Source organism: Clinocottus analis, unplaced genomic scaffold (genome assembly GCF_023055335.1).
Source record: "Clinocottus analis isolate CAN_PGR_092001 unplaced genomic scaffold, fCliAna1.0.p SCAF_11, whole genome shotgun sequence".
NCBI classification, from domain to species: domain Eukaryota; kingdom Metazoa; phylum Chordata; class Actinopteri; order Perciformes; family Cottidae; genus Clinocottus; species Clinocottus analis.
The window spans coordinates 12473470-12488776 of NW_027175832.1; the positions used below are offsets into that span (position 1 = coordinate 12473470).

At 38.2% G+C, this 15307-nt stretch overlaps 1 protein-coding gene across 1 annotated transcript in view; it reads left to right on the forward strand.

The window, feature by feature from the left end:
* The window catches only part of LOC137802295 (sickle tail protein-like), a 131299-nt gene that overhangs the window by 82286 nt on the left and 33706 nt on the right, over positions 1 to 15307 (forward strand). The window contains exons 9-11 of the mRNA XM_068600095.1: positions 3484 to 3585; positions 3845 to 3882; positions 3969 to 4138. Of these exons, the coding sequence (XP_068456196.1) occupies positions 3484 to 3585; positions 3845 to 3882; positions 3969 to 4138 (310 nt within the window). The remainder of the gene's footprint in view (positions 1 to 3483; positions 3586 to 3844; positions 3883 to 3968; positions 4139 to 15307) is intronic.

Below are 15307 nucleotides of genomic sequence, written 5' to 3' on the forward strand. Positions count from 1 at the left end.
GAAGGAACTTGTTCGGCATAAAACATCACTGCATCAATAATCAACTGGAATTTCATCGCCAAACTTTTTTTTGGTAGTTTAGCACAACTTGTTCTTTTTTTATGATCTTAAGATTGCGTAGATGACTGTGGAGCAGGATGAAACGACAACGGGGTTCACCTTATGGCCTATACCTGCATCGTTTCCAACAGCAACCCAATGTATAAATGACAATGTATGTATTTTTTAGTTTTTACAAAAATATACCGAGAATATCGGTAATATGTGATTAATCATGATTAATCCACAGAAACCCGTGATTAATCTGATTAAACATTTTAATCATTTCACAGCCCTAATATGTATATGTATATATAGATATAGATATAGATATATATCTATATCTATCTATCTATCTATCTATCTATCTATCTATCTATATATATATATATTAGGGCTGGGCAAGTTAATATTGCGTTAATATCGCGTTAACTTTTCAGTCAATTAACGGCGTTAATTTTTTGATCATGCGTTAACTGCATTTTTTTATTTAAAAAAAATAATAAAAAATTTAGGGCTTTTACTTTGAAGGCGATAACTTACTTCCGCCCTCGGGCTTCCGTAGCAAAAGCACATATTGTTCTATAGTTTCTGTCCTTAATGAGCACCGCGCGAGTGAGTCGCCTCTTAAAGCTTCACAAGCGGTCACCGGCAGCTCGCTCTGCAAGCTCAGCGGACCCGGAATGAACATTAATCGCGCATGCGCAAAGCCACTGCTGATACCTGTCAGCTGTCCTCCACATCTCCACCTCATTCAACCAGACGTTAGTGCACTTGTTCAAGCGAACACAGACTGGACTTTTCTCACTGAGTAAGAAAACCTGAACTGAATTGGAAAACATGAAAAGCACTTATTGCTTTTGTATAAAGTGAAACAATTGCTGCTCTTTAACATACATCTTTAAGGTAAGCAACAGACTGAACATGGACAAAAGAAGGAGCGGCATAATGTGATTAATCGCAGAAAAATCATGCATTAATCGCGGAAAAAGCTATATATATATATATATATATATATATATATATATATATATATATATATATACATATATATATATATATATATATATATATATATATATATATATATATATATATATATATATATATATATATATATATATATATGATTTCCAGAGAGTTTGGTATGAATCGGACCAAGCGTTCTAGGGTAAAAGTGCAAAAACGTGTTTTTCAAAAAATTCAAAATGGCGGAGCATTTTGGTAGGCAGACTTTATGGGTCTGAGAGGCTTTTTTGTAGAGCAGGTGGAGCTGAACATGTGTGAACACACATATAGAGGCATATTTAATTTTGGCTGCAGATGGCGCTATGACAATCCCAACATTTCTTCATGTACATGTGCTCAGGCCTGGATCGGCATCATCCATGAGGAGTTTTGGGCTGATTGCATGATGTGCTTTGGAGTTACAACAGGTTTCTTTCACACAGCAAACGCACAAAACGGGTGTGTCTTTGGGTCCACATCACGTCGGGGCTGTTGAAGAAAAAGGCGAAAAATGACAATAATGCGCCAAAAATCCCAAATTGCGTGAATTACTGTAGTGCACCCTAATGTTTGAATGGCATGAATGATTTATTGCATGTTAGAGGATGCAATGTGCACATACAAAAAAAGTTTGGAGTCATCAGTCCCTATACTTTTAATGGTATGAGTATTTAAAAATAGGACACACCCCTAAGAGGTTAATTGGTCTGAGTTTCCTCACCACAATGAGATTTTCAAAATCTTTCAACGCAGTCTTGAAGATACAAGTCCATTCATGATTTACAGAGAGTTTGGTATGAATCGGACCAAGCGTTCTCGGATGAAAGTGAGAAAATGTGTTTTTTAGAAAATTTGGTCGGCGGAGTCTATGGGTCTGAGAGCCTTTTTTTGTAGAGCAGGTGGAGCTGGACGTGTGTGAATTTTAAGTCGATCGGACAATCTGGGCAAAGGGCGTCGCCGGTCCAACTTCTAGGGGTCGCTGGAGAGCCATTTTTGGGTACTTTTTTGTTACGTCTATTTCAGATGGCGATTTTCACCAGGCCTGACAAGCGGCCCAAATTTGGTGAGTTTTGGAGTATAACAAGTCCCTCAAAACGGCGCCCAATGTTCCCCTAAGAGTTACAATAGGGTCCTCTCGGGACTGACTACGTCAGTCGCCCGAACCCTAATAAATTGTATTCACTACTTCCTCGGCAGTGCACATCCATACACAATTACCAGACATGACAAATAAATAATATGCAGTTACTACTAAATAGCTCATTTTGGAAAACTAAAAGCAAATTGCAAAACAAAACAGAACGACTGCAGATATGTGAGCATCAGGTTCTATCGGTATTAGTGACTGGAGTGAGCTGCTTTCCTCTACTTTTTAAAACGGGGTTGTAGACTTGATACGAACGCTCTCAGTTCACTCTCCATGTTGAGATTAGGTCTTTTTCCGGTTTTGAGAGACGGAACATCAGAAAAGAGACCTGATGGAGACACGAAGTTTGGCTTTCGGCAAAACGCCAAAAATCGGCAAGTCGCGCATGCACAGTGTAACCTGTTAATGGCGTACTGTAACCATTTACCCAAAAGTACAGGCATTTCTCCTTACATTTATTAATTACTTAGTTTTAAGTCTCAGTACTTTGTAATGTGTGAAGCCAGCAGCTCACTGTTGGTACAAGATACAAGCACTTCAATGTAATATTTTGCTTGGGAATAGGTTGACGACGCTACAATGATATTAATCAAGGCTACAACGTCAGCCAAATTATTATTTTTTTCAACCAGGCTTCTTCAGCCCCTCCTGCCCTCTTCCTCCGTCCATCCTCCCTGAAGCTTATTGTTGCGGTCTGAACCAAACCAACTGTATTTGGAAAGGGGGAGAACTTCCTCGCATGATACACCGGTTGTATCAAGCGAGGAAGTTCTCCCCCCCGCCTCCTTAAATAAAGTTGGTTGGTTCCATAATGGACCGAATCAACTCTATTTGGGAGGGGTGAACATCCTTGCATGGTACAACCCATGCAGAGGCTGCATGCTGAAGATATATTAACGTCAACAAATAAAATTCTCGACCTGCCCAGAAGTGAAGCGGCCCACAAGGAACTCTCCCGATTCTGGAACATACAGTAGACTGGAACGTATAGTAGATCGCTTGACTCCCAAACTGAATTTTGTGTAAGGAAAAGTTCACTCATACGTACGTCACAGACCATGAAACATGATTAATAAACAAAACATATGATTACACTCACTCTATCATCACACATGGAGCAAAGATATCCCCTCTGCTCCACGTCTGCACATTTAACATCAGTACACACAGTAGCATCTCTCGGTAGATGCATATTACTTCAGGGTTTGTCTGTCTGGCCGAGAAGTCCTAATACAGAGCTACCTCCTGTTTTAATGGGTGGATACAGTACATGTGTTTCTCTTTTGCAGTGAGAGGATGAAAGCCATGGAGGAGCAGATAGCCAGTCTAGCAGGTCTGGTGCACAGCGCTCTGTCTATGGGACCAGATCCAGGACTTAAGGACACTGTCAGGTCTGTTCCATCTGCCTTCATCCCTTTAATCTAACAGCAGCATATCCAATAAGTTCTTGAGAATCCACTGTGTGTGTCCAGAGTAGTTTATATGATCCAGGAACCAGGAAATAATAATTAATAATGATAATAGAGTAGATTTGTACAGGACCAGTTTTAATATTTCAGGTACCAACATGAGTTGCGTACACTGCGTAAACGCCTGCTATATCGAGGATGCTTATGTTTATTATGTAACTCTATATGTGTGTCTTTTCAGTGTCAATATTGAGCACAAACTCCTCAACAATGGAGCTGGTGAGAAGAATATAAGTATAACATGACATGCCCCTGACTACAAACTTATGCTCTGCATATGATGATGACCTTTCTTTGACCTTCAGGTGTGTCATCGGAGCTTCAGGTGCCAGCTGCTGTGATTGACAGCTTCAGCCTCGCCCCTCTGGCGCTCCTGGCCCCTCCCTCCGCCAGCGGTCTGCAGCAGAGCTTGGTGTCAGCGAAGAGAAATGTATGTGATCTGCGGCTGCAACTCAAACACCTGAGACACCAACAGGTACTGACTGCTGTACTTGCTGTTAGAGTCAAGGCAACATTAATCATCATCCTCATCACCATCATAATAGTAGTTGAAATGGATGCAAAATGATCAGACTGAAGAAAGGAACGGACAGTTTTACATTGTGCTGCATATACGTGAATTTCAGTGATGTGAATACAGGTTTGTGTGTGTGGGTGTTCCTGTTACACACAGTCACACACACAGCAGTGACCTGTAGGTACCCAGGATACATATAAAGATAAATTACGTGTCTCAACTTACTCCCACACACATGAACATATCCTGGGTACGTGAGCTGTCATCTTACTCACTCACTGACTCCTTTGGAGGTGGAGTCTGAGTGCAGTGATGGGCAGCGGAGCCGCAGTATGAAGGTATTCACAGTCCTGACTGCACTGGCTTAAGTAAGTCAGTGGAAATGTTCCCTGAGCCCAGGGAGGGTCATCGGGAGAATCGGGAGAGTTCCCGGTGGGCCACTTCACTTCTGGGCCGGTGTTACAGAGACAATCGTACTGTGAAAAGACACACGTGTGTGTTTCTGCATGTGCGTGCGTGCACGCTTGCGAATTAAAGCTGCAAGCAGCTATGAACGGGGCATCGCTCTATCCAGCAAGTTGGAGGGCGCCGAAGGGTAGCGGAGCACGTCCAGCCGAGAACGTGCGCTAGGTGGGCGTACGTTCTCGGCCGGGCGAGCCGTCGACCCGCAGGCATCCCCGACGTGCCGGATAGAGCGAGGACCCGCTCATAGCTGCTTGCAGCTTTAATTCATTCATATATATACATATATGTATATATATATACACACACACACACACATATATATAAATTATTGCCGTCAGATTAGCGCGTTATTAACGGCGTTAACACAAACCAATTTTAACGCCGTCAATTTTATTAACTCCGTTAACGCAATTTCATTTTACAACACCGGATGTCGCTCAACCAGAAGCAAAACAATAGGAACGCCGTTTGCGCTTGGAAGCTAGGCTAACGTTACGGGTCGAAATGAATGGGAAGCGCGATACGGCAAAATCAATGATAAGACGCTAATGAATGGAAAGTTTACTTTCAAAAAGTTGTCAGAGGGTTCCGTTGATAAGACCGAAGTGGTATGAGCCATTTGTCATTGTGAGCTATCATCGTAGCTATCCAGTCTGAAATACCACTTGATGGCCAAGCACACAGCTGATGCTAACTCTGCACCCACCTCATCATAGCCAGACACGAACGGATGACTTCAGACAGAAACACATGGACACCACAACGAAGAACAAACTTACTGCAGCCACAACTAAGTGGATGCTACTGCGTGTAGGCTGTTAACGTTGTGGAGGACGAGGATCTAGCTGGATGTGATGTATTAACACATCACATCCAAAGACGGAAGCCTGGCTGCTATGTTCCCCTCTCTCTCTCTCTCTCTCTCTCTCTCTCTCTCTCTCTCTCTCTCTCTCTCTCGCTCAGCTTTATTGGCATGAATGTTGCAACAACAATATTGCCAAAGTATCAAAACACATCAGAAAAACATAGAAATATACAACTTATACAGCTAACAATAACAATAAAACAATAAGTAATTAAAATAAGCTCTCTTTCTACCTCTCTACATCGCTCTCTCGCCCTTGTTTACCTGAAATGTGCACTTTGTAATTTTATTTTGTAAACCCTTGTCTACCTGAAATGTGCACTTTATAATTATATTTTAATCCACCCTGTTTGGCAGTTGTTTTTTTAAATAAAATTAAACATTTGCATAAAGCAAACCAATCCACTTTTTCATGTTAAGAACATTAAAATGAACTAGAAAATTTCGCAAGAAATTTTGAAAGTGTGGCTACTACTGCCGTAAGACGTCGCAATATATAGCTTTTGTTTATGACGCCCGTCTCTCCTCCAAAGCACTTGAGTTGGTTTGTGTGTTAAACTGATTGGCTGATATGAACCACCTGTGTGCTGCCGTCGTCATGGTGACCAAGTGAGCGCCAGCAGACTGATTAGAGGCAGACTGGCCTGTGGACTTAAGGAAATAAACTACTGAACGTCCTGAACACACGCAAACGTATATGAAATATCATATGACCTTATTAATGATCACAGTATTGACAACTACACAATATAAAAGACACGTAAACGTCTTTGTGTGTGTCTGTTTGTGTGTGTGTGTGTCTGTTTATGTGTGTGTGTGTGTGTTTGTGTATGTGTGTGTGTGTGTTTGTGTATGTGTTTGTTTGTTTGTGTGTGTGAGACAAACAGACAGAGCGACAGAAGTCATCTGTGTTGTGTGTGCGTGTGTAAGTGTCTGTGTGTCTGTTAAACTGCCCTAACGAGAACACCTGTGGGTCGCTAGATCAAAGGTTGCCATAGTGATGACTTCAAAGGGACTTCCTTACGCTGAGCTTAATAGACCTAAATACTGTGGAACTCCTTTCAAACTATTTAAAAAAAATGGTACTTTAAAACCCACTATTGCTTCGATATCGCATATTGAGCGTGAGGAAGACCTGATGAACAGATACTGTGACTGGCGAGTCTGTACGATAAAACATGTGTCTGTACGGGCGATTTACAAATCAGGTACGAGCTTCAGGGGAGACGTGGTTTTGGAGGGAGATTTAACATGGCGGCGGATGGCAGAGCGAGGTGGACTTGCTCTCACATTCAGTCCGATTTCAAGACGTCTGAGTCTGTTGGATTCCTATCGACTGCAGTTTATGACAGAAGACAAGATTTCCAACGTTTCTATCCAACAATGGTGTATGAAGAGTGAACATTGTGGGAGTAAAGACAAAATATGTTTTATTTTTTTAACAGTTTCTGTCGCTTCTTCTCACTCTGTTAATTGGTGCTCCACCCTCTACGAACATTTCGTGAATTTTTTTTAATGTTTTTTGCATTTTTCGGGAAAACGTACGGGCGAATCTCTTAGAAAAGTCATAGCTCACGATTCCCACGCAAACCGCACGTTTCGACGTATTTTTTACGCATGTGCTGGCAACGCTCTGGGAGGAGTAGTGGTTTGACTATAAGAAGAATAATAATAACTAGAAATTGCATTTCCTGTGGAAAATGCGTTGGAATGCAAAAAGCTGAAGCATAAAGCTGAAATATTTGAAAGAAATTGCTGAATGTAGCTAAAAATAGTGAAATAAAGTTGAATAAAGCTTTAAAAAAGCTTAAAGCTGAATATATATGAAAACAGCTGAATGTATATGAAAATACTGGAATATTTATCAAAACAGGTGAATATATATGAAAATAGTGGACTATATATGAACATGTAAAGAAAACTACCTGATGAAAAGTGTTGAAGCCCAAAAGCATTAAACTGAACTGTTGAAAATCCTTGTTGTTTAAATGTATAATTGGAAAAGGTGAAAGGAAAACGGCATCATCTAAACACTGAACATAGTGAAATATTGTTGAATAAAGCTTAAAAAAGCTTTAAAAAAGCTGAATATATTTGAAAATAACAAAACAACTGAAGAAAACACCCGAATATGTATGAAAATAGTGGAATATATATGAACATGTAAAGAAAACTACCTGATGAAAAGTGTTGAAGCCCAAAAGCATTAAACTGAACTGTTGAAAATCCTTCTTGTTTAAATGTATAATTGGAAAAGTTGAAAGGAAAAGTGCATCATCTAAATACTGAACATAGTGAAATATTGTTGAATAAAGCTTAAAAAAGCTGAATATATTTGAAAATAACAAAACAACTGAATATATATAAAAATAGTGGAATATATATGAACATGTAAAGAAAACTACCTGATGAAAAGTGTTGAAGCCCAAAAGCATTAAACTGAACTGTTGAAAATCCTTCTTGTTTAAATGTATAATTGGAAAAGTTGAAAGGAAAAGTGCATCATCTAAATACTGAACATAGTGAAATATTGTTGAATAAAGCTTAAAAAAGCTGAATATATTTGAAAATAACAAAACAACTGAATATATATAAAAATAGTGGAATATATATGAACATGTAAAGAAAACTAACTGATGAAAAGTGTTGAAGCCCAAAAGCATTAAACTGAACTGTTGAAAATCCTTCTTGTTTAAATGTATAATTGGAAAAGTTGAAAAGAAAAGTGCATCATCTAAACACTGAACATAGTAAAATATTGTTGAATAAAGCTTAAAAAAGCTGAATATACTTGAAAATACCAAAACAGCTGAATAGATATGAAAATAGTGGAATATATATATGAACAGATAGAGAAAGGGAGGGAGGGAGACAGAGAGAGAAGTCCTGTGTGTGTGTGCGTGTGTAAGTGTCTGTGTGTCTGTTGAACTGCCCTCATGTCAGAGGTTGCCATGGTGATGAATTCAAATATCGGCAGTTACAATTACTAACTGCCGATGATTATATGGAGTCAATGCTGGGAAACACCTATCCAAAAATCACCCAAAAAACATACTTAAAAAGCCCCGATTGCTTCAATATCGCATATGAAGCGTTAGGAAGACTTGATGAACAGATACTGTGACTGGTGAGTCTGTACGATAAAACATGTGTCTGTACGGGCGATTTACAAATCAGGTACGAGCTTCAGGGGAGACGTGGCTTTGGAGGGAGATTTAACATTGAAGCGGATGGCAGAGCGAGGTGGACTTGCTCTCACATTCAGTCCGATTACGAGACGTCTGAATGTGTTGGATTCCTATCGACCGCAGTTTATGACAGAAGACAAGATTTCCAACGTTTTGAGCTATAAATTATGCCCAAAGAGTACACGGTACGGAGTTTACGGCAAATTTAAAAAAAAAAAATCTTCAAGATCTGACGTGGGTCTGCCCTCTAAGTATGACATCACGTGCACTGAGCTCCGCAACACACACTCATGCAAAAGAGAGAAAAGGCGGCAAAAAAACATAAAACTAAAACGCTGACAATTATGACAGTATAAAATATATATCAATAAGTGGAGATATGCGGTAATAGCTGAAAGTTTTGGCAACATTTTAAACTTGGAATGGTGTCTCTAGCTGAAAGCATGGCAGAGCCTTAGGCTTTTGGAGCTGAAGAAGTTTCAGCGGATTTTAAAACGTTTTTCATTGGAAACCATTCATTTTTATTTTTATAAAAAGTTTAATAATTTAAATATTTGAAAAAATATGAAAAATGTAAAAGCGTAGAATAATAGCTGAACGTTTTGTCAACATTTGAAATTTGAAATTGTGTCTCTAGCTGAACGTATGAAGAACCTGCAAACGTTTGAAGTTGAAGATGATTTGAAGATTTCCCCATTGGGTCCCATTTTAAAAAAAATCATAAAAAGTTTAATAATTTAAAAATTTGAAAAGTCTGAAATTTGAAAAGGAAGTTGCACACGTGTGCTTAAGAAGCTGAATATTTGAATAATTGAACTTTTTTCTGTAGCTGAAAATATGAAGGAGCTGAAGAGGTCCAAAATACGTACGGAAGAAATAGAATAATAAGTTTTTTAAAGATTCGAAGAACAATAGTTGGAATGCTCGAAGCATTCCAACTAACTAGAAAATTTCGCAAGAAATTTTGAAAGTGTGGCTACTACTGCCGTAAGATGTCGCAATATATAGCTTTTGTTTCTGACGCCCGTCTCTCCTCAAAAGCACTTGAGTTGGTTTGTGTGTTAAACTGATTGGCTGATATGAAGCACCTGTGTGCTGCCGTCGTCATGGTGACCAAGTGAGCGCCAGCAGACTGATTAGAGGCAGACTGGACTGTGGACTTAAGGAAATAAACTACTGAACGTCCTGAACACACACAAACGTATATGAAATATCATATGACCTTATTAATGATCACAGTGTTGACAACTACACAATATAAAACACACGTAAACGTCTTTGTGTGTGTCTGTTTGTGTGTGTGTGTGTGTCTGTTTGTGTGTGTGTATGTGTTTGTTTGTTTGTTTGTGTGTGTGTGTGTGTGTGTGTCTGTGTGTCTGTGTGTGTGAGACAAACAGACAGAGAGACAGAAGTCATCTGTGTTGTGTGTGCGTGTGTAAGTGTCTGCGTGTCTGTTAAACTGCCCTAACGAGAACACCTGTGGGTCGCTAGATCAAAGGTTGCCATGGTGATGACTATAAAGGGACTTCCTTACACTGAGCTTAATAGACCTATATACTGTGGAACTCCTTTCAAACTATTTTAAAGAAATGGTACTTTAAAAGCCACTGTTGCTTCGATATCGCAAATTGAGCGTTAGGAAGACCTGATGAACAGATACTGTGACTGGTGAGTCTGTACGATAAAACATGTGTCTGTACGGGCGATTTACAAATCAGGTACGAGCTTCAAGGGAGACGTGGTTTTGGAGGGAGATTTAACATGGCGGCGGATGGCAGAGCGAGGTGGACTTGCTCTCACATTCAGTCCGATTTCAAGACGTCTGAATCTGTTGGATTCCTATCAACCACAGTTTACGACAGAAGACAAGATTTCCAACGTTTCTATCCAACAATGGTGTATGAAGAGTGAACATTGTGGGAGTAAAGACAAAATACGTTTTATTTTTTTTACCAGTTTCTGTCGCTTCTTCTCACTCTGTTAATTGGTGCTCCACCCTCTACGAACATGTCGTGAATTTTTTTTAATGTTTTTTGCATTTTTCGGGAAAACGTACGGGCGAATCTCTTAGAAAAGTCATAGCTCACGATTCCCGCGCAAACCGCACGTTTCGACGTATTTTTTACGCATGTGCTGGCAACGCTCTGGGAGGAGTAGTGGTTTGACTATAAGAAGAACTAGAAATTGCATTTCCTGTGGAAAATGCGTTGGAATGCAAAAAGCTGAAGCATAAAGCTGAAATATTTGAAAGAAATTGCTGAATGTAGCTGAAAATAGTGAAATAAAGTTGAATAAAGCTTAAAAAAAAGCTTAAAGCTGAATATATATGAAAACAGCTGAATGTATATGAAAATACTGGAATATTTATCAAAACAGGTGAATATATATGAAAATAGTGGAATATATATGAACATGTAAAGAAAACTACCTGATGAAAAGTGTTGAAGCCCAAAAGCATTAAACTGAACTGTTGAAAATCCTTGTTGTTTAAATGTATAATTGGAAAAGGTGAAAGGAAAACTGCATCATCTAAACACTGAACATAGTGAAATATTGTTGAATAAAGCTTAAAAAAGCTTTAAAAAAGCTGAATATATTTGAAAATAACAAAACAACTGAATAAAACACCTGAATATGTATGAAAATAGTGGAATATATATGAACATGTAAAGAAAACTACCTGATGAAAAGTGTTGAAGCCCAAAAGCATTAAACTGAACTGTTGAAAATCCTTCTTGTTTAAATGTATAATTGGAAAAGTTGAAAGGAAAAGTGCATCATCTAAATACTGAACATAGTGAAATATTGTTGAATAAAGCTTAAAAAAGCTGAATATATTTGAAAATAACAAAACAACTGAATATATATAAAAATAGTGGAATATATATGAACATGTAAAGAAAACTACCTGATGAAAAGTGTTGAAGCCCAAAAGCATTAAACTGAACTGTTGAAAATCCTTCTTGTTTAAATGTATAATTGGAAAAGTTGAAAGGAAAAGTGCATCATCTAAATACTGAACATAGTGAAATATTGTTGAATAAAGCTTAAAAAAGCTGAATATATTTGAAAATAACAAAACAACTGAATATATATAAAAATAGTGGAATATATATGAACATGTAAAGAAAACTAACTGATGAAAAGTGTTGAAGCCCAAAAGCATTAAACTGAACTGTTGAAAATCCTTCTTGTTTAAATGTATAATTGGAAAAGTTGAAAGGAAAAGTGCATCATCTAAACACTGAACATAGTAAAATATTGTTGAATAAAGCTTAAAAAAGCTGAATATACTTGAAAATAACAAAACAGCTGAATAGATATGAAAATAGTGGAATATATATATGAACAGATAGAGAAAGGGAGGGAGGGAGACAGAGAGAGAAGTCCTGTGTGTGTGTGCGTGTGTAAGTGTCTGTGTGTCTGTTGAACTGCCCTCATGTCAGAGGTTGCCATGGTGATGAATTCAAATATCGGCAGTTACAATTACTAACTGCCGATGATTATATGGAGTCAATGCTGGGAAACACCTATCCAAAAATCACCCAAAAAACACACTTAAAAAGCCCCGATTGCTTCAATATCGCATATGAAGCGTTAGGAAGACTTGATGAACAGATACTGTGACTGGTGAGTCTGTACGATAAAACATGTGTCTGTACGGGCGATTTACAAATCAGGTACGAGCTTCAGGGGAGACGTGGCTTTGGAGGGAGATTTAACATTGAAGCGGATGGCAGAGCGAGGTGGACTTGCTCTCACATTCAGTCCGATTACGAGACGTCTGAATGTGTTGGATTCCTATCGACCGCAGTTTATGACAGAAGACAAGATTTCCAACGTTTTGAGCTATAAATTATGCCCAAAGAGTACACGGTACGGAGTTTACGGCAAATTTAAAAAAAAAAAATCTTCAAGATCTGACGTGGGTCTGCCCTCTAACATGACATCACGTGCTCTGAGCTCCGCAACACACACTCATGCAAAAGAGAGAAAAGGCGGCAAAAAAACATAAAACTAAAACGCTGACAATTATGACAGTATAAAATATATCAATAAGTGGAGATATACGGTAATAGCTGAAAGTTTTGGCAACATTTTAAACTTGGAATGGTGTCTCTAGCTGAAAGCATGGCAGAGCCTTAGGCTTTTGGAGTTGAAGAAGTTTAAGCGGATTTTAAAACGTTTTTCCATTGGAAACCATTCATTTTTATTTTCATAAAAAGTTTAATAATTTAAATATTTGAAAAAATATGAAAAATGTAAAAGCGTAGAATAATAGCTGAACGTTTTGTCAACATTTGAAATTTGAAATTGTGTCTCTAGCTGAACGTATGAAGAACCTGTAAACGTTTGAAGTTGAAGATGATTTGAAGATTTCCCCATTGGGTTCCATTTTAAAAAAAATCATAAAAAGTTTAATAATTTAAAAATTTGAAAAGTCTGAAATTTGAAAAGGAAGTTGCACACGTGTGCTTAAGAAGCTGAATATTTGAATAATTGAACTTTTTTCTGTAGCTGAAAATATGAAGGAGTTGAAGAAGTCCAAAATACGTACGGAAGAAATAGAAGAATAATAATAATAATAAGTTTTTTAAAGATTCGAAGAACAATAGTTGGAATGCTCGAAGCATTCCAACTAATAATAACTAGAAAGAGCATTTTTTAATCTACGTAAAAGCGTAGATTAATAGCTAAAGGTTTTGTCAACATGTGGAATTTTAAATATTGTCTAAAGCGCAACGTATGAAGAAACTGTAAACGTTTGAAGTTGAAGATGATTTGAAGATTTCCCCATTGGGTCCCATTATAAAAAAAATCATAAAAAGCTTAATAATTCAAAGATTTGAAAAGTCAGAAATATGAAAGGTCTCAGCCATCGTGTCCTTAGGTAACTGAATATTTTTATAATTGAACTTTTTTCTGTAGCTGAAAATATGAAAGAGTTGAAGAGGTCCAAAATACGGATGGAAGAAATAGAATAATAATAATAACTAGAAAGAGCATTTTCTGCTGAAAATGCGTTGGAATGCAAAAAGCTGAAGCTTATAGCTGAAATATTTGAAAGAAATAGCTGAACAGAGTGGAATATAGCTTAAATGAGCTAAATATAGCTAAATACATTTGAAAATGAAAGAATAGCTGAATATATGTAAAAATAGCTGAATATATTAATATAGCTGAAAATAGCGGAATAGATGAATCTATAAATAAATAGCAAATCATTATTGAAAATATAGAAAAGGCAAAATACCTGCTAAAATTTTACAGCTCAAAGTCATTTAATTGAACTGTTGAAAATTTTTGTCGTTTAAATGTATAATTGGAAAAGTTGAAAGGAAAACTGCATCATCTAAATCAGGGGTGTCAAACATAGGACCCGGCCCGCCACAGTGTCCAGTCCAACAGAAGAAAAAAAAAAGTTTTTTTGAAAAATTAAAATCTGCCATAGGTGGGGTTTGAACCACTGACCGTTTGCTCCTAAGGCGGAGTTGCTAACCACTGATCTACAGGTGCAGTTGGTGAGACACCTGATATTACTGAGTGTCTAGAAAACCATCTGTTAAACCTCAGAACGTGAATGTCAGTGACGCTGTTAATCCTGACGTCTATAACCAAAGTGACCTGCACACACGCGCGCACACACACACACACACGAACGTGCACGCGACCATAATAACACGTTAACGCGGCCGTTCGCGCGCGCGCGTGCACGGCCGTTGAGGCGCGGGCGCACCCGTTGGCGAGCGTTTACACGCGCGGCCGTTTCACGTTAGTGGGCGTTTACGTGTGCTGCCATTCACGCGCGAGCACGGCCGTTCATGTGCGCCACCCGTTCGCGTGTGCGGCCGCATACGTGCCTGCTGCCTGTAGATGCACAGACCAAAGGGCTGCTGCTGGGGACGGACCTGCTCTCACATTCAGTCGGACCTCAACACGTCTTATCTGTTGGATTCCAATCGACCGCAGTTTACGGCAGAAGACAAGATTTCCAACGTTTTGAGCTATAAATTATGTCCAAAGAGTATACGGTTTGGAATAGAGAGCAAGTTTAAACTAGAAAGAGCATTTCCTGCTGAAAATGCGTTGGAATGCAAAAAGCTGAAGCTTATAGCTGAAATATTTGAAAGAAATAGCTGAATATAGCTGAACATAGTGGAATATGGCCTAAATTAGCTAAATATAGCTAAATATATTTGAAAATGAAAGAATAGCTGAATATATGTAAAAATAGCTGAATATATTAATATAGCTGAAAATTGCGGAATAGATGAATATATAAATAAATAGCAAATCATTATTGAAAATATAGAAAAGGCAAAATACCTGCTGAAAAATTTTACAGTTCAAAGTCATTTAATTGAACTGTTGAAAATTCTTGTCGTTTAAATTTATAATTAGAAAAGTTGAAAGGAAAACTGCATCATCTAAATCAGAGGTGTCAAACATACGACCCGGCCCGCCACAGTGTCCAGTCCAACAGAAGAAAAAAAAAGTTGTTTTTTTTAAATTAAAGTCTGCCATAGGTGGGGTTTGAACCACTGACCCTTTGGGTCTAAGAGGGAGTAGCTAATCACTGATCCATAAGCGCAGTTGGTGAAACACCTG